Source organism: Aspergillus niger (assembly GCF_000002855.4).
Source record: "Aspergillus niger supercontig An11".
NCBI lineage: Eukaryota > Fungi > Ascomycota > Eurotiomycetes > Eurotiales > Aspergillaceae > Aspergillus > Aspergillus niger.
The window spans coordinates 2,122,082-2,139,868 of record NT_166526.1 but is presented as its reverse complement, the minus strand read 5'-3'; the positions used below and the strand labels follow the sequence as shown (position 1 = coordinate 2,139,868).

General features: G+C 47.5%; 6 protein-coding genes across 6 annotated transcripts; 1 reads left to right on the top strand and 5 right to left on the bottom strand.

The window, feature by feature from the left end:
• Positions 1 to 87: 87 nt before the first annotated feature.
• Positions 88 to 1,323, bottom strand: An11g09020 (hypothetical protein; the record flags this gene model as incomplete). The annotated part of the gene is made up of 4 exons (XM_059750489.1): positions 88 to 263; positions 520 to 823; positions 975 to 1,024; positions 1,254 to 1,323. The coding sequence occupies 4 exons, from the start codon at positions 1,321 to 1,323 to the stop codon at positions 88 to 90; spliced, it is 600 nt and encodes a 199-aa protein (XP_059606381.1).
• A 1,796-nt stretch (positions 1,324 to 3,119) lies between these two features.
• Positions 3,120 to 4,896, bottom strand: An11g09010 (uncharacterized protein; the record flags this gene model as incomplete). Its single annotated transcript, XM_059750488.1, has 3 exons — positions 3,120 to 3,886; positions 3,945 to 4,100; positions 4,524 to 4,896. 3 exons carry the CDS (start codon positions 4,894 to 4,896, stop codon positions 3,120 to 3,122), a joined length of 1,296 nt encoding a protein of 431 aa, XP_059606380.1.
• Positions 4,897 to 6,500: 1,604 nt separating this feature from the next.
• Positions 6,501 to 7,160, bottom strand: An11g09000 (uncharacterized protein; the record flags this gene model as incomplete). Its single annotated transcript, XM_001394823.3, has 1 exon — positions 6,501 to 7,160. One exon carries the CDS (start codon positions 7,158 to 7,160, stop codon positions 6,501 to 6,503), a length of 660 nt encoding a protein of 219 aa, XP_001394860.1.
• Positions 7,161 to 9,351: 2,191 nt separating this feature from the next.
• An11g08990 (uncharacterized protein) lies at positions 9,352 to 11,255 on the top strand (the record flags this gene model as incomplete). Its single annotated transcript, XM_001394822.3, has 4 exons — positions 9,352 to 9,867; positions 9,921 to 10,074; positions 10,143 to 11,068; positions 11,220 to 11,255. 4 exons carry the CDS (start codon positions 9,352 to 9,354, stop codon positions 11,253 to 11,255), a joined length of 1,632 nt encoding a protein of 543 aa, XP_001394859.3.
• A 633-nt stretch (positions 11,256 to 11,888) lies between these two features.
• An11g08980 (uncharacterized protein) lies at positions 11,889 to 13,838 on the bottom strand (the record flags this gene model as incomplete). Its single annotated transcript, XM_059750487.1, has 2 exons — positions 11,889 to 12,887; positions 12,921 to 13,838. 2 exons carry the CDS (start codon positions 13,836 to 13,838, stop codon positions 11,889 to 11,891), a joined length of 1,917 nt encoding a protein of 638 aa, XP_059606379.1.
• A 1,787-nt stretch (positions 13,839 to 15,625) lies between these two features.
• Positions 15,626 to 16,459, bottom strand: An11g08970 (hypothetical protein; the record flags this gene model as incomplete). The annotated part of the gene is made up of 2 exons (XM_059750486.1): positions 15,626 to 15,909; positions 16,192 to 16,459. The coding sequence occupies 2 exons, from the start codon at positions 16,457 to 16,459 to the stop codon at positions 15,626 to 15,628; spliced, it is 552 nt and encodes a 183-aa protein (XP_059606378.1).
• Between the last annotated feature and the right edge of the window lie 1,328 nt (positions 16,460 to 17,787).

The following is a 17,787-nucleotide window of genomic DNA, read 5'->3' as shown; positions in this document are numbered from 1 at the left end:
TAGATAGCGGTCATTTCATGAGAAGCAACTGTCATCCGTTGAGTATTCCGTTGGCTCGGCGAGCGCCAACCACCTTTCCTGCGCCGTTCAATCAACAAGAGAGCCGAGGCCACCAAATTGAGTTCTGCAAATGCCAGTAAATGCCAGTAAAGCATGGAACTGGGTATCATAGCTTTCGCCACATGCTAACTGTACCTTAGCCTCTTCGGAACCGGTCAATATCGAGCCGTCGGACGTCGAGCTGAGGACAGCCTCGATCTGGCCTGGTGAAAGAAAAGACTAGAGGTACGATTTGAGATCAGCGTGTAGAATGGCAGAGCATATGGCAACAGCAACACAGCCACCTAGCGTGCGAGCAGTGTTGCTCCCATTACCGCAGCTAGTTGAGAGAGGTTAGCAAAATACGATTCATTTTGACCGAGTCTGATAAAACAAGACAATACTAACGCAAATCTAATTCCTGGTATTCTACTTCGATGAAAAAAAAGATGGATGTCATCATGAGGCCTAATTACATACCTAAGATTACCTCAAACACATAAAGGTTGGTTTCAAGACGAAGATTATCATCGGAGAGCGTACCGAGCATGGCTATTCCGGCAGCCGTGAAAACCGACGAGACAAACAAGACAAGCCCGGCAGTCTTTCGATACTTAGCAAGAAGAGCACCCCAAAGACCAGAAAATACCGGGGACACGATTGTGAATGGAAGTAAATCAATCGGTGGGTATAACCAAGTAGATAATAGATATCTTAGTAAATCCGTAATTTCTAGATCTTCAGGATCTTTCAACAGACAGAACAATGAATAAAAAAAAAATAGCTATATAATTATTACAGCAGCTGATTTTAAGTTTAAGAAGGAAATAACTATAACAGATAACTACATAGCTATTAAAGCAAAGGTAACTTGGGTGTCAAACCCTAGGATCGCTTCCCTGTCCCTGTTAGCTTAGCCCCGTTGGTATACATACCGTCGAACTATGTCGAGGAGGTATCGACTGATAATTATCTGAGAGATAACCTGGTCATAGACAAGAGAAGAGAAGTAAGACTGAATAGTACCGCGCAGCTATTTGTAACTAAATGCAGACAAGCGTTCTGTAGCCAAGCTTCTAAATATATAATTACTTAAAGATAGTTATATTAAACACGAAGAACAGAACTAGCTAAGTATATGAGAGAGTATTCTTATATATTCTATTCTCTATATATCTTATTATATACTTTTGTATATACTATAATCTATATACTATATACAAATCCAAAGTCTATTCCATATACCCATGTGGTCATGTGACACGTGGCTGTTCTGGGCATCATAGTTGTAATCTGAGATTCTACTAGATAAGAGTCATTGATTGCCCGAGCGCTGCCTTTATCAGCATTTCCTGCCTGGCGAGTCCGCCTCACTAGTAGTTAACTAGCAGGGGTCTGTAACAATTGGAGGGCTTTTACGGTAGTATTTGTAGTCTATTTATGCATTCCAGTAAAACCCCCCTAATCATTTCTCGGTTTGAAGTATTAGAGCGTGCCTCGCGCGCCCCATCAAGACCTAGTATTACGCATATTTTTATGAAAGCTAATGCCTTTATTTAATTTATAAAACTGCTAAGTATATAACTAACAGAAGGGAAGCATGAGGAAGGCTTAATTGGCTGGTAGCAATCTAAGCGCCACAGAGGAAGGCGAGGCTGAAAGAAGAAATTGGGGCTCGGTAGTAGATAGCAGGATTCTGATATATGGATCTTTATCCTTACTCTGTACGGAGTACGGAGTAGTCTATAGGGACTTCCAGATTTTTGTCTCAATATATCTACCTATTCCATTCCAGTCCGTGTCCATGCAGCCAAGGAAGGCAGTGCTCCAGGCAGCGGCATTGGATTGATCTTATTACATCAGTAAGCATGAGCGGGGTGAGCATGCTTACCCCGACTATTGTGTACTCACCCTAGCTCACCCCGGTCGCGCGACGGTAAAGCAGCGCTCACCCTTGGCTCACGCGAGCGGCACCCACAGGGGTATTGGCCGCGTTTAAGCCACACGCCGGGAGGTTAGTAGTTGGGTGGGTGACCACCAGCGAATCCCTTCTGTTGTATGTAATCTTCTCTTTTTTTATGTTTTTATTTTTTTTATTTCTTACTTTTGATTCTTCTATAAGCTTTGAGAAATGATCTATATATGTGTTGAAGACAATGCCGAGTCCATTTTGATGAAATTGGGGACTGAGCTCGCTTAAACGCATGTCGGGCTTGGGAACATCACGATAGTACCATGCCGATAGTTCAGGGAGCTGATCCTGAGAAGTAGTCTAAAGTACTGTTCAACGAGAGAAAAAGCCCATATCATGGTTGTTGGTCATTATTTCTAGAACCTGGCTTAAACGAACACAGGAAGGAGACGCTAAATGAAGTATGGAAAGGAAGCGAGGCCTTACAGCAAAATTAATTGTTAAAACTCCCGCAGAGAACTGTCATCACACACCACAATAGATGAGATACTAAGGATATTTTAAGCAAAGAAGGCTAGAATCAAGGCCAGGGCGTTGGAGTTCTTCTGCCAGAAATAAAAATACTCTAAAGAAGACTGGATATTGCATCTAGATAAGGAGTCAGAAATAGATGAACGTATTATGCGCACGTCACTGGACTTTATTGGGAAGGGCACCGCGGAATATGGCATAGTATGGACCTATCACACTGAATGGAATATCAGTAAGATTATTCGAGTGTTTCCCGGGTACAATTTACTATTCTTCGAACAGCCACTGCGATAAGGCGTTCCTTCCGCATCAGGGGTAATGTGAGTGACTGAGGACTATGGCCGGATTCAACTGCCTCTGCGGCTATTACGCCGCTCTTTCCTAGGCTGGGTTCATACCAGATAAAGAGACTCCACGGATGTTGAGAAGCCTTCTCTTCTTTTTCAAAGCAATACTCAAAGCAGCACCCAGGGCGACACCTAGAAGAACGCCTCCCCACGCCCAGAGGGGAAGACGGTGCAAAGTCTATACGCCAGAGTTCGACACAGTCGCCCTCCCAAGCGATACCACACAGATATCTTCGTTGAAGCAAGCCTGAATGCTGTCAAAGGAGCGCTATAGCATGTCACTGGCGACATCACCAGCCCAAATCCCTCTCAATCAGGTGCATCATGGACATCTCAGCAGGCCAGAATTGGATAAACTCCTGGACTCGCCAGGACCAGTCTTCATCCCAGTAGAAATGTAGAGGACAAGATGCACAAAAGCCTTCCCAGAAGTCAGGAAACCATCCAGCATTCTCCCAGTCAACAAGTACAATGTCGAATGATCGTCTATCTTGATCGTTTTGGCAGTTTTCCACAACCATGATGTTTTTCTGCTGGATGTCCCCATGCGTCAGTGTGGGCCGGTGTCCTTGAAGAACACGAGGGAGATATTTCTCATAGAAGCGAGCTTTATAGTCTGGATGTTTGTTTTTTTCAACTAGGGCTCTATAGTTCTCGACAAGGCCCGCAACGAAGGCAGACTCATTGGAAAAAGGCCCGAGAAATCCCTCATGATCATCGCCACGTTGGCTATAGAATAGGTAGTGAGGTAAAGGACCCCCATCCAAGCTTCCAAAGAAGTCAGGCCATGGGCATTCAGCCTTTCTCATTGCATCAAATACTTGCTGGAGTTTAGTGATAATATCGTCCTTCTCAGAAGGCGCCAATGATGACCAAAGGGAATTCAGCGGTACTCCATGAATGCGTTGCATGACTAGAAAACGCTCATCAGACTCGCAGTGCATCGCATATAAGCGAGGCGCCGGAACTTCTGGAACACATTGTTCAAGATAGATTAAAGCCTGGCCTTCCCAGGTTTCCACACGAACTCCATATTTCACAACGATATTGTCGTTCACTGCCACAACATTAGAGCCCCTGGCCTCCCACAGAACATTGGTGCAAGCGCGAATTACGTTTGTTGTAGGTAGCGGAGTAGGCAAAGGGTAGGAGCTCTGAAAGGGGAGAGCTACCGGCTCCCACATAATGAAAAGAGCAGGAGTCGATGGATGGAGGTGATCTTAAGATAGGGAGGAGGCTGAATGGAACATGAGAGGGGAAACCAGCACGTGCTTATTTCAGGCCATGTGATATATTCCCTGACACTATGAATTAAGAATCAGTCATCTGAAAAGAAATAAGACACCATAGAGTCGTTAATTGGAGGTGTCGAATCGGAAAGATATTTCAAAGTTCGTGAAAAATATCAGTGGATCGATTAAGTATGAAAACGGTCCATTGTAACATCTTCCGTTGAACATTGACGAAAGATAACTTTAGCCGATGGCTGGTATCGGCAGTAGTTTGAGGCTCTCACAATTACTTATAAAGCCTTGATAGTATATACATGACTGCACAAGGAAATTGACCGGTCCATATTAGGCAGTTTGATTCCATCCCACCCCACAATATCAAACCCAACTTCCTCTAGAACCCAGGGCAATCGAATGCCACCCGGTACCAGTTGCACTGATGGCCTGACTCTGTACAGCTACCCCAAACGCCACCAGAGGGCATTCCATACCCATACAACCCATCACTATAAGCAATCTCGTACTTGATCGAACAAGAGGGACCGCCAACAATGTTCTTGATATCGACAGTATACGGCAGCTGCGAGTCGATGGCGTCTCCCTCAACGAAATTCTCCGTGTGGCCGATGAGGTTGCATTCGTGGTCGTAGATATAGGCGGCATTCTTTTGAAGGTCTTCGCACGTGTCTGTAGGTTGGAGCTGGTATGCAGCGAATTGGCAGCTGCCGGCACCTTGGCCTACGCAGAGCTTGGCGCCATCGGGGACCCCATCAGCGAGGGTGAAGGTGGGGATGAGGGAAAGGAGGATGGAAGGGATGAGCTGGGTTGTCTTCATTGTTGCTTGTGTATCTTGTTGTGGGTTTGAACAAGTGAGGGAAGTTGCAGTATATTGGTTTGGAATAAGAAGTTCCTTGGAAGACTGTAGACAGCAAATCCTGAGGGAATACAGAGATTGTGTCGCAATTTATAGACATTTCTTCATAATCCCATGGTGCAGCCGACCTTGACTGCTGCTGCAGGATAGGACATGGCGCCCAGGTTGTATGGGGTATCGGCAAGGCTTAGCGAGGATGTTGGGGGCCAAAGGGGCCAAAAGGGGCCAAAAATGTAAAGGAAGCGGGTACAGTGGGCTCACCTTGCCCCCCTGCCGGCCACTTAGAAGAGCCATATATGTCTTCAGCGCTATAGTGGCTGAAGCTTGTTCAAGCTTAGTATGGTACGGTTATCCCACAACGAGGGACAACCACAGGTGAAATCGAGGTTGTGACCCTTCATTTTGATGATGTGGGGGCCAGGATTAGACGGTAAGACAAAGCCATGGATTCTATTATGTCAACGCCGAAGCACCCGGTGAGAATAATCGTCATTATGGTCATAGTCACTATCATTTGGCAAGTCGAAACCACAGCCGACGGTGAGAACGTGGGGATGTGGAGAATTGGCCTATCGAGATTGCTGTCTCAAACTCAAACTCTCGGTTCGACTCGGACTTGAGCGCCTTGGGAGTTGGCTGCAATAACCGTATTAACGTATTATCAATCGCACTGCCTGTACGGCTGTGCAGATTGCCTTGAGAAAATTCTCTGGTGAAGTTGTGTTCCATAAAAAAAGCTGATTTTGTTGTGAAAATGTCATGTCAAAAGCCTACCGAGCTCAAGCGCCGAATGTTGGCGCGGCTGGTAGTTAAGCAGGTGAATGGGTCATTAGGCGGTTCAGTCATACGTATTGATTCTTCAATTTCGGCTAGGAAGGGACCTGCTTGCTATCAGTCATAATCATTGATAATATTTTCAGCTTGTTGTAGATTGGGAACCGGGGGAGATATGGTGAGACAAGTGATTTTGAGGTCGGGCTAAGGTACGGGTACTATTTCCGCACCGCGCGAGAGTCAAATGTTAGGGAAAATTCGGCACTCGAGATTAATCATGCTATTGCGCACGGTGGAACGCGCCATTCAAAGGGAGCTCTGTGGGTGTTGATACTGTCATAGCTTATCCAAGAATTACTCACCCTTCTGATGTTCGACGACCTTTGGTCGCTTTTGGTTCCTCAGGGATCGTTTTTCGTGATTTCTTTCGACGATGCTGAGGTTGTCCGCTTCGACATGACCTGAGCAAGTGAGATGAAGTAACCACTTCACGCATGGAGGAGGAAGGATTGTGCTCTTTAATGAACATTGGAAGAGGAAAATATATATGAGTTTCCCAAAACACAAGGACCTTCACTAGTGCCTCGACATAACAGGAATTTTCACTGACAATGACAGGAAGAAGGCAGCTTGTTCCCGCCGAAGAAAACTGTAAAACGTCTAAAAGTCTAGTCTATATAGGCTCAGGAGCCATTTGCAAAACAATATGACGCCACAAGTTCTGTAGCACGGCTGCGAAGCATCAATATTATAATCCTCCATAAACTCACCTTAAAGACCCAGTATGTGCATCACACTTCAACCCTGGCCGAGAAGGTCTGCAAGGCCTTGCTTGAAGCCTCTCGCTCATCCATTCTGTTCCAATACGCCAGAAAGTTCTCTCGTCCTGGCAACAGCACCCACCCACACGCCTTCATAGTCATCATCTTCAACAATCCATACAAGTGAACATCAGCAGCAGAGAATCTATCCCCACATAGCCAAGTATTCCCCTCCAAGTGATCATCCAGCATATTCAACGCTTGATTAATCATGACTTTTTGATTCACCCTCGCCTCGGGCGTTGGAATCCGATGGCCTTTGTAGAGATCAATAGTAGCAGGATCATTCCTGAACCAAGCAATAGCCAGTTGACAAATCTCCAGGTCCATTCTTCTCATCCACATGCGGGTCTCGGCACGCTGTTCCGGCGTATTTCCAAACAGCGATGTGCCTCCAACGGCGATCTCGTCCAGATACTCGTACAGGGCCGTAATTTCAGTCAAAATAGTGCCGTCATCGAGTTGGAGGGCCGGAACTTCTCCACGAGGGTTAATAGCGCGATAAGGAAGGCGTCGGTTCTGAAGAGTCTTAGTGTCAACGACTTCGACGTCGAGTTGGAGACCGCCACGTTCGAGGATGAACAGCCGGACGGCCATGGGGTTGGGGGCGGGAGAGTCGTAGAGTTTCATGATGGTGTTGAGATAGTTGTTTTCTTCCAGGAGAGCTTTTATTTAGTGCTACAAACGTGTAATGGGTTCGGCTTACTGGGAATAGGCTTACTGGAAGGGCTAGGCCTTTATATATGTGCTTATGCTCGGACAAATGTCCCATAATGGAACTAGTTTACGCGGGGATTAGTAGGCTTATCTATAGCCGGTCAGTGGGGTTGAGGCTGCGTAAACCCGCTTAATGCCGCTTAGAGCCGGTGACTTCAAGATATAAAAGGGCTATTAGTAAAATTACTATTCTCAAGCCAAGAAGAAGCGATATCGGAAGGGGAAAGGGACTTGATTGGTGTTAAAGATGGATTCTCGAGGGGTTCGACTTCACGGTGTTTAACTTCGTTCAGTGCGTCTAAAGTGAGTTCAACTCTATCTTGAAGAGGGGCGGAATCGGCGTGTACTTAGCACACGGACTGAAGGGGGTTTCGATACAACGACGTCCCGCATTGGAGTCCAGAATGGATGCGATAATTGCTTTCGCCCCTTGCCAACCATATGATTGCATTAGGAGGAATGCAGAACCCATTGAAGATTAGTCCATACTGAATAACCTTTCCATGCATATTTCCCATTGCCGATGCTCCCTGGCTCTAAGCTTAGTAAGAAGACTCAGGTTGTCTGGCAGGTCTGAACTTAACTATTAACATACACTGCTACTGGTATATAGTTTGTGTTGGACCTTGACCATGAATGTATTATGCTGTAATGAAAATGATGCTTCTTGTAAGGGATAAACCCCATCCTTATTATTTCCTCTGCTACGTTTGTCAATTGAAGTATGGTAATGTTTGACGATGTCATTATTGATTCCTTGTGTTTGGGGCCTGAAATTCAAGTCTAAGGATATCGAAAATATCCAGGTAGATTTTGTCATTCATAAGCTTCCTAGAAAACCATAGTCAATTAAAGTCAAGAGCACTGTGAGGGGCTGAGCTTGAGTGCTTCGATGGCTGCTAACAAGGCCTCTAATGAGAGTCATTGTTGCGAGGAAGATGGCGCGGAGAAGGTCTAGCCGGTGCGGCAGCTTGTTCTGATGTTGAAGATAGCAGAAGTAGTTGTTGGCACTCTTGAACCGTCCTTTTTAAGCTGGCTTTCTGAGACTAGGACCCTAAAGAATCATGGGCACTTTCTAAGTGTTCTGTATGTGGGAATGTCGGTTCACTCTTTCAAGATTATCGCTCTCCTACAACGAATGGTCATCTCCCACAAAGGCATCCTTGACTTTTCACCGAGAGTGGTTTTCGTCACATTGGTCATGGGTGACTCGTCGTTTAGCATGATATCGTCTAATCAGAATAGCAGCAGTTCGAGTAATGAACGACATGTGTTGGTGTTGTTAGTAATGTTCAAAAAGACTGGGTGTTGTAGTGTCTGTCACTCATTGAATGCACAGGCACTATGACGTCATTTCAGGTTGAGATGCAGTTGAATGTATAAACCACTGATTGAATGAGCACCACCGACAACAGCACATGAAGGAAAATTTATCCGAAAGGACCTTATCAGACAGAAGGGGATGCAAGGAGCGTCATGATGCATGGTACCTGGAGAAATTTTAACCACATTAATAGAACACGTCATTTTAATGCTGCTGCTCTCTTATGTGTCCCGAGAGACCGAGGTTCGATGATAATCTGCTAGGCAACAGGTTGAATGTGAGTGGTGAATGCACGAGGAAGAAAACAATGGATGTGTGGCGAAGCTGCAGTTCTTTGCAATGCAGCACCACAACGATGATATCATACCGGATGCTCTGTGCTTACGGTGGACATCGGGCAGTGTGTTACTCCGAGTTAGGTGCATCGGTATGGAGCAGCCGGACCTCCGGAAGCCATCGAGACAAATCAAAAGCGAGCCCGAGGGCGCATTCTGAGTCGAGTGCCGATGCCCTGATTGGGCGCGTATGAACTTCTCCCCGGCGATGATCCACCAAGTGGATCTGCCCGGCCCGCCCCACTGCAACCCCAAAGTCACAAATCCGGTTTGGAAAGGAACTGCTCCAGTATGACAACATCTAGAATGGATGATTGAGGCCGGATGGTATATCTATCAGACGACCGGCAGGGTATCCAGCCGTGTCAGACCACTCTGAGAGAGGTTTAGTTCTTCTTATCTTTGCCTGTTCCTGTGTGATAGTATCATTCAATGACATCACACTATGTATCCCCACGAACAGCAACCCCAGTCCCAGTCATCTCGAAGTTCCTTTTCCGATAAGGGGATAGACAGCCAGGATAGCGGGGATGATATGGTCCCCGCATTTGGGCTCACTGGAGCCGAGAGCAAGGCGGGATCCATACGCTCAGACGGTAAACGCGAGTTGAAGGAGAACGACTGCTACGATAAGCTGGCTTACTGCTGGCCGAGATGGAAGAAATGGTCGTATCTTGCGGCTATAGCGTGCGTCCAAGTATCCATGAACTTCAACACCTCTGTTTTTCCCAATGCCGTGAAGCCATTGTCAGAGGCATTCAATATCGGGGAGCAGGAGGCCCGAACGGGGCAGATGATTTACCTCATCACCTATTCCATTGGGTGTGAATTATGGGCGCCTTGGAGTGAAGAATTTGGTCGCTGGCCTATCCTCCAGCTATCCATGTTTCTTATCAACATATGGCAAATTCCAGCTGCCTTGGCGCCAAATTGGGGCACCATTGTTGTTGCTCGTGGATTGGTCAGTTCCCTGCGCCTGGAATGTGCACTATGTCATGCTAACATAGTCTGTAGGGTGGAATTTCGACCGCTGGCGGTAGTGTCACCCTGGGTCTTATCGCCGATCTCTACGAAGCCGAAGACCAACAGTTTCCTCTGGCATTTATTGTCTTATCATCTTGTATTGGAACAAGTATCGGAGGAGTGATAGGTGGACCAATCGAGCGCTGTACGTACCCTCTCCTTTCCAAAGATTGACCATTAAAAATTCACAAACTCTAACTATGCATCCAACAGACCTCGACTGGCAATGGTTCTTCTGGATCATGCTCATCTTCGGCTTCACGGTCGAGGTAATCCTTCTCTTTGTCCCCGAAAGCCGCTCGACAATTATCATGGACCGCGAAGCCAAGCGCCGCCGCGAATCTGGCGAAGACCCCAACATCTACGGACCCAACGAGCTCAAAAACCCTCGCATTTCCCTCAAAGAAGCCGGCAAGATCTGGATCCGTCCCTTCTACATGTTCCTCCGCGAACCCATCGTCCTGTGCCTCTCCCTCCTCTCCGGGTTCTCCGACTCCCTCATCTTCACCTTCCTCGAAAGTTTCTCCATTGTGTACGAAAAGGGCTGGGGCTTCGGTATTCTCGGCCAAGCGTGGGCGGTCATCCCGATCAACATCGGCTATGTGATCGCCTATTTCTCATACTTCCCTTGGTTCTGGCGGGACCAGAAAATCCGCGACGCGAAGGGAGACGATGCACTACCTGCTGAGCGGAGACTCAAGTGGCTTCTTTATCTAGCCTTGCTTGAACCGATAGGATTGTTCGGTTTCGCGTGGACGTCTCTCGGTCAAGAGTATGGTGTGCCGTGGATCGCATCCATGATTTTCTCTACCCTTGTCGGTATTGCCAACTACGCTATCTATCTTTCCTCGGTTGATTACATGGTCGCTGCATACGGTGTTTACTCTGCTTCTGCGACGGGCGGCAACGCGTTCTGCCGTGATCTGTTGGCAGGTATTGCGGCCATGTATACCACCCCAATGTATGAGAATATCGGAGACAAGTGGCATGTTGAGTATGCCACCACTATCCTTGCTTGTCTTTCTTGCTTGGTGGTGCTGCCGATTTACATCTTCTACTGGAAGGGGCCGCAGATTCGCGAGCGGAGCAAGTTTGCCCAGACGCTGGCGTCGGATCGGAAGGCTAACCAGGGCCATCGGGTTAGTAAAGAGGATGCTGCACCCTAAGGAGACGATAAGGTTCGCAGTTAGGTTTGACGTCTGAGGCTGGATGCCCTGACTTGTACATTATGCTGGCGTGATGTGATATAGATTTTGGATTGATGACTTTGTATATATGAATTATGACTAGATGCACATAGAGGGCTGCTATGATAGAGCCCAATGAAGATTTCGAATTAGATGCTTATCGTTTTTCTTATCTCTACCGGTGGCAGCGTATATTTTACCATTAATTGAATGTATTGGATGGTGTGGAAAATGTGTCTCTCCGCTATCGGCACGGCGCTGACGTGAGCTCGCAGCTCATCTAATGTGGGGTTGCTTTGCCGGCAAATTACTCATGACGGCCGCTGCTGCCAATTTCCCTCTAACGATGTCCTTGTCATCGGGTATTGTTGCGGGGTTTACCAAGAAGATGACATCGAACACAGCTGTGCGTCGTAATCCCCAGTTGTGACTGCCACCAATGGAAGTAGCACTTTTGGAGCCAGTAGAAGCTGACTGCAAGCTCTAGATATTGATCAGTCATTGTGTTGGGAATATCATCGGACCGCAGTTATTCTTTGAAAGCCAAGCGCCTGCCTACACCACCAGGTTCCTCGCAATTATGATATGCTATGCTGGGAATTATACTGTGTCGCCACACAGGCAGGCGCTCTGTGTACGCCACATATTAGGGGTTTGGTAGGGAATAGCTCAAATATGTAGTATTTGTATACTTCCAACTTAGTTATTTCTTGCTATTATAGAAGATAGAGCACTAATGATATTAGAACGATCCCATTTCGAGTTTAGAAAATTAACCAATATTAGGAATTTCCGACGACCAAGTAGCAACATAAGCGTCCGGCGGAAGAAAGGCCAATGTTCTAAACATTTCAACAATAATAAACAATCTTGCCACAATATAAGCAACTGTGAATGGGAGTAGCAAGATTGCAACAAACACGTAAAGCGCACTAACAAGAGACCGAACAAGCCGAATAGCAACTTCACGGATTGATTTCCTGCGTGATGGCGGAGAACTTTGCCGTTCTGGATCTCCATTTGAAACAGAAGGTATAGGCGTCGGTGTGTCTTTTGAGCTGGGAGCCGGTCCGACATCGAGCTTTGTTTCGAGGTTGGATGAGGTATCAACCACGGAACTTGGCTTATTTGTTTTGGTATCATTAGATGGCGAAGGATCATCACCTTCTAGCCATATAGTCAAGGCTTCTTCGGCTACCATAAACCCGAAGATTGCGAAGAAAAGCAGCGTACACGCCACAACACAAAAGGTGCACCATAATCCTGCAGCCCACCAGAGATGTTTCTCTATCGTGGTGGGGAACTGAAAATGCCAAGCTATGAGATGAATGCACCCGAAGATCATACTGCCGATAAACATGGACATGTCCGTGAGAACATCAGTAGATTCGCCTGAGGCATCTGCCTCCTCAACGAATCCATTGCCTGGTGGGCATCCTAATCTCTGCTTGGATCCAAGCAGCGTACGTACCGCTTCTATAGCGATAGTAAGCATTCTCAAGCCCTTATTATCAGTATCTCCTGAATCCTCTTCGTTTTGGCTTCCATGACTCTCATTGGTCTTGCGAGCCTTGCTGGGCGTGGTATTGAGGTTGTGCCAATTTTGAATTTTGCCGTCCTTTCTTGGGCAATATTTACATCTGTAGAACTTCCAATGAGTGTGTTTTTTCTCATGGTCAGGAAGACTGGCCTTTTCAAGCTCGTTTTCCAACTTTGCCCTCGACCCAGGATATTCAAAAACAATCGGAAGATTGACTCCCTTGGGCTTCCCCTGGTTGACAATATACATTCCCACCGCACATACAGCAAAAGCGACAACGGTGACCTCTAGCTGGGTCACAGCCAGACCATATACTGCTCGCGATAGAATCTGAACAACCACCCAGAGAATCTGTCCGACGGCAAGGAGCCGCATGAAGACGTCCGTTTTGGACCGATCGTTGATCTCTTCCACGGATACATCAGCTAGATCCGGTATAGATGTTTCGGTGCTGCATAGAAGTTTAAAAGCATCGGTGGCTGTCAGATAGTAAACACCTTCGAATTTCTTTGCAGGATTCTCGTTGAGGGTAGGTTGTGGTTCCTGGGTTGCCTTTTCGTTGCTGAACACCGACGTCGATTGTTTCAATGTGCTCGAGCCCTCCTGTGGGGATGTCTCATCTTCTACAGAAGAACCCGTACCGGGTGGGTTGCTATCTTGATTTTCCGTACTCGCTTCCTCGTTGTCTGAACCGGATTTGTCCTCCTCGTCATTGGCAGTGCATCGCAGCGCAAATCCTCCCATATTGGCAAACAAAACATGAGTTCTTGTCCAGTTATTCTTCACGAAAAAATCTTCATAATGATGGAAAAGAGAATGCGCTCGGACCTGATCATCCCAGTATTTGGCGAAAGGTACTTCTGGGGCAAGAACAGTCAAGAGAAACCACTTCGTTGGATGTTGGTACTTCTTCACCATCCAACCCAGCCAGTGCTTGAATTCCTTTATTTCTGGTTTCGGCCGATATTTAGGAACATTGAGATGAAGCACAGTCCATGTGCAGGCGAGAATAGTGAAAAGGGAAGACCATAGGATTTGCAAGGTCCCACGGGTATTGGGGGCTGTGACAAAATTGGTGTGCTCGGGCGGAAGTGTGCAATTTGTGTGGACTGTATTGAATGCTTGTACCCTGGTAGCTAGAAAAAGTGGAAGGAGAAGAAGGGTCATAATCCAAGGAAGCATTCTGAACATACTGTGGGACTGGATTGTACCTCAGCCATGAAACCAAAGCGTCTGGGGGCGGAGACCCTTGGCAGCTTTTGTAGTTGATTTGACCATCTCGTTCGGACTTACTGGTGTCAGTGCTAGTCTCCTTCAGAGATGCTCTTCATGGGAGGGGTTTTCGGATGCAGCTCTAGCCCGTAGTCTTGCTTATCTGCGCGAGAACTGCTGTGTGGTGATTCTCATCGGGGACCACTTGATCGGCGAACGGGTCGGGCCTGAAGTTTGTGCATAGAATGGAACACGTCAACTTCTCCACACCTTCAGCTGCACTGTCTATCTCCTAATCAGCTCTCCCCCCTCAACATGAACCTATCATTTATGCGTGTTCAAATAAGCAAAGGTGCTCCTCCTAGAAGATCTGCGCGTCGACCTATTGCCTTGGGCAGAAACTGACAAGGCTGCGTGGGGTTTGACACCTGCAAGGCTATGATCAGAGGGGTTAGTGCAGCTTCGAAAGGCCTGAGCTGACATCTGACCATGCCCATTTCGTACATTCCTACAGTAGGAGCAGAAAATGGGTTGGAGGAAGGGAACTCCGTAGAATTTGAATGTTTCGGACACATGTCTTATCCTTGTAATATACAGAATTGTGCTGAATAGGCCGGACATTTCCTTACACTACAGCGCCCGCGCATGTTATCCCCCTAATCAAGACCAACTAATCACCACTACGTGGTTATTATAGGGTGGATAAGACACTCATACGCCATCCATGCATGTCGCCATAGACATGCGGGAACCTGATTCCGTAGTAAGCCACCAAGAAATGAGAGCTGACTCGCTTGAATCGAACCGAAGTCGTCATTGGTTAGATTCCACAATTCCAAATCACACACAAGCAGCCCCAGTAGCTCTGAGAAAAACCAAGCGCTTTTCACTGTCCAGTCAAGGAAGGATATCTACAGCCTCACTTCGTATGCAGGCATCTAATTCGCCCACGCTAGAACAGTCTTCCCTGCGAGAGGACAGGTCTCCAGCGGACTAAGAACGCCATGCGGGCTTTCGGATTGGCGATGGCCATGCGTGGACTGTCGCTCCCTCACCTCGCATCTTAGTCGCCGACCGATATTCACACCCACTTACTATGGTTGTCCGACACAAAGCTGGACGCCCAACTCAGTACATGATTACAGGCCTCAATGGTGACTTGTAGAACACATGCGAGCGTGTTCCCCCACCTTTTGTCAATGATTCGAGTTTTCTGTTACCTTATGGTCTTCTCACATCAATGAAGGGATGACGAAGGGGCCGTGATGTTCCGGCTTAAGGCATCATTACAGAGCATACTTTGTTTGTTACCGGCCTTGCCGAACTGTATCTGCCATGACGAGCGATACCGGCCGGTTCGTCCGAGGGGTTTCTCCACTAGTTCGATTTCGTTTAGTCAGGTGTCAGAGGCAAGATCGATAGGGCTCGGTTCCACTCCAACACCATCTTTTCCGACCCCCTTTTTGCGCCCTCCGACAGGTCGGACTTCCACGCAATGAATAGGTTTTTAATAAGACTTACTCTGCGTCGTATTTCGAGCATTAGCTGAACAGTCACTCTATGAACTTCTGTATGTTTCCGATAGCTGCACACCCACAACACCCACAAGTAGGCCCCACAGGAAGTCTATTGCCCCGTGGCTTGAAAAGTGTGTGTTGGTATGTAATCTAGTATTCGCTTGCCCCTAGTCTATATCATCTCTCTGTTCTTTCCCCCTCGGCAGTACTCTAGCCTGCGAACCATGTTTTGCTGATTCACTAGCGGTTACCAACCAGGGGTGACAGCGGGCCATCCAACATTTCCGAAATAGCAGGAACGGGTAAGGCGCTGGGACCTGTCGGAGCCGACCTAAGTTGGATATAGCGTCTAATTGGTTTGTTGTATACTACCTCTCTAAGAGGTCTAGGAGAGGTATTGAGCATATGAAATGGACCGGGGTTTTCCCGAAAGGGAATGATTATTCGTTGAGATCCCAATCTGTACAGTGCCTTTCTGCAGGCCAACCCTCCTCCCCGGTCAAAGTAGCTAGTAAGCCAGGGCACTGCATTAATTCCATTCGTTCTCAAAGCAAAAATACCTGGCTCAACGCCAATAGTCCAATCGCCAGCCCAGCGGTGGATGTTGTCTTGGATGCCGCTGAGGAGGAGCATGTCTTGTAACCCGCCGTGCCTTCGCTTCCATGTCAGCTACTGCTCGCCACCAGTACCAAGAAGTAGAGATGTGGGGGGTGAATGGAAGAAGAAAAAAGATGGTAAGAGGGATATAACTTTTAGGAAGGAAATACCTGAAGCGTAATAGCACATGTTATCGTAGCTCCACATACTGTCCGCCCACCGGGTGTAGTTGAATGTTCCGTTACACGAGGAGTGCGTGCACTCCAGGACCTGCGACGTCCAATTATTGGAGACCCCGTTTGCGTTCTCGCAGATGCACTTGAGATCGGAGCGGTCGGTGCTGGCGGCTAGGGTGGTGTAGTTGGCACCACATGTCCCGTTGGCGACCAACTGCTGGAGATAGTCCGAGTAGCAGGGTCGGTAGCATGCCAAGAAATTGTCGATGAAGGCATCGAACGAACAAGGAATGTAATCCATCGTGGAATAAAGAGCAAACAGAAACGGCAGGATAAATGACGAAAATAGGGAAGGGTTCTGGGGCTCAAAGAGACGCAGACGAGGGATCACGAGGAGGAAGAGCGAAATTTCGGCATCGCTGGCCCCGACCTTACTCTATCATTTTTCGAAATACCGTACCGGCATCGTCTACGGAATTATTATTGTGCTAATCACTAGCTTTCCACTAGTATACCGGCGAGTAAAGTGAACCATGATGAAAAAGGAAGTCTTTCGGGTAAGTTCAGGTGGGCCCCACTGGGAATTGAAGGTTCGGCTTAGCAAAGCTTGTTGCACCCATTACGGAGTCGTCGGAAACATTGATGCAGTGAGGAAGAGGGCATTGGAGGAATTAGTTTGCTGTCTTGATGTGCCTGGAGAAGCGAAAAGGGGGGTTTAAAGTGAGCCCAGTCCTGCTGATCAGGGTTTCAGGGTCCTAGGGTCTCAGGGCTGAAGGTCTTTCGACGTCCTCAACGTAGAAAAACCTGATGAAATAAGGGGGAATTCTGCGGCTCCGCAAATCGGCCATCAAAACCGGCCGCTCCGATCCGATCGGAGTTTTATCGATAACGGCCCTAATTTCCCCTTCAGGAAAGAATGAGGCTCTCGGCGTGCCATGTGGGATGGCCCGCACTTAATAAGTTGAAGTATGATGATTGTTAAGCGCAATATAGACAATGGAACCTGCAAGGATTCCTCACCCGGTCGCTCAGTGTGCGCAATTTGCATCTGTTAGCGCAATGTACCAACACTGTTCAAGGATGTTCTCAGTCGCGATGACAAGGAGGTGGTTGCACCCGAGCTGCAGGGAGCTTTGTCGACCGTCCAGACATGCGGTAGAGCGTTTCGGTGGTCGTGGTTTCTCTCCGCTGCGCTTGGGTCCTCTCTTCTGCTTGGACCTGGGACTACCTGTTTGCTGATTAGTCGGTTGCGGGATGAAAATCCTGTTTGCTGGGCGGGTTGACAGGCAGAAGGAGAAGAAAACTGCGGAGTAGACTCAACTCCTTCAGGTTCGCAGTTTTTCACGACTGATTGGCGAGGATTGGTTTTGTAGGATTCAGGGCAATCCTGACTTCGGTGCTGACCATGACGTACCGCCAAGTGACAGAAATGACCAAAAATGGTCCAGGAAAGAGATGGAAGTGGAGGACTGGTTTATGTTGACCTAGTTTCGTGTTTTTACCTCGATGCATGAGGCTACCTGGGCATCATGGTTATACAGGTAGTGCTAAGATAATAACAAAACTTTTTGTCTCACCTGCGTATTAGCGAACTCTGAGTGGAACCGAGTCTTATGCTTGCGGCCATTG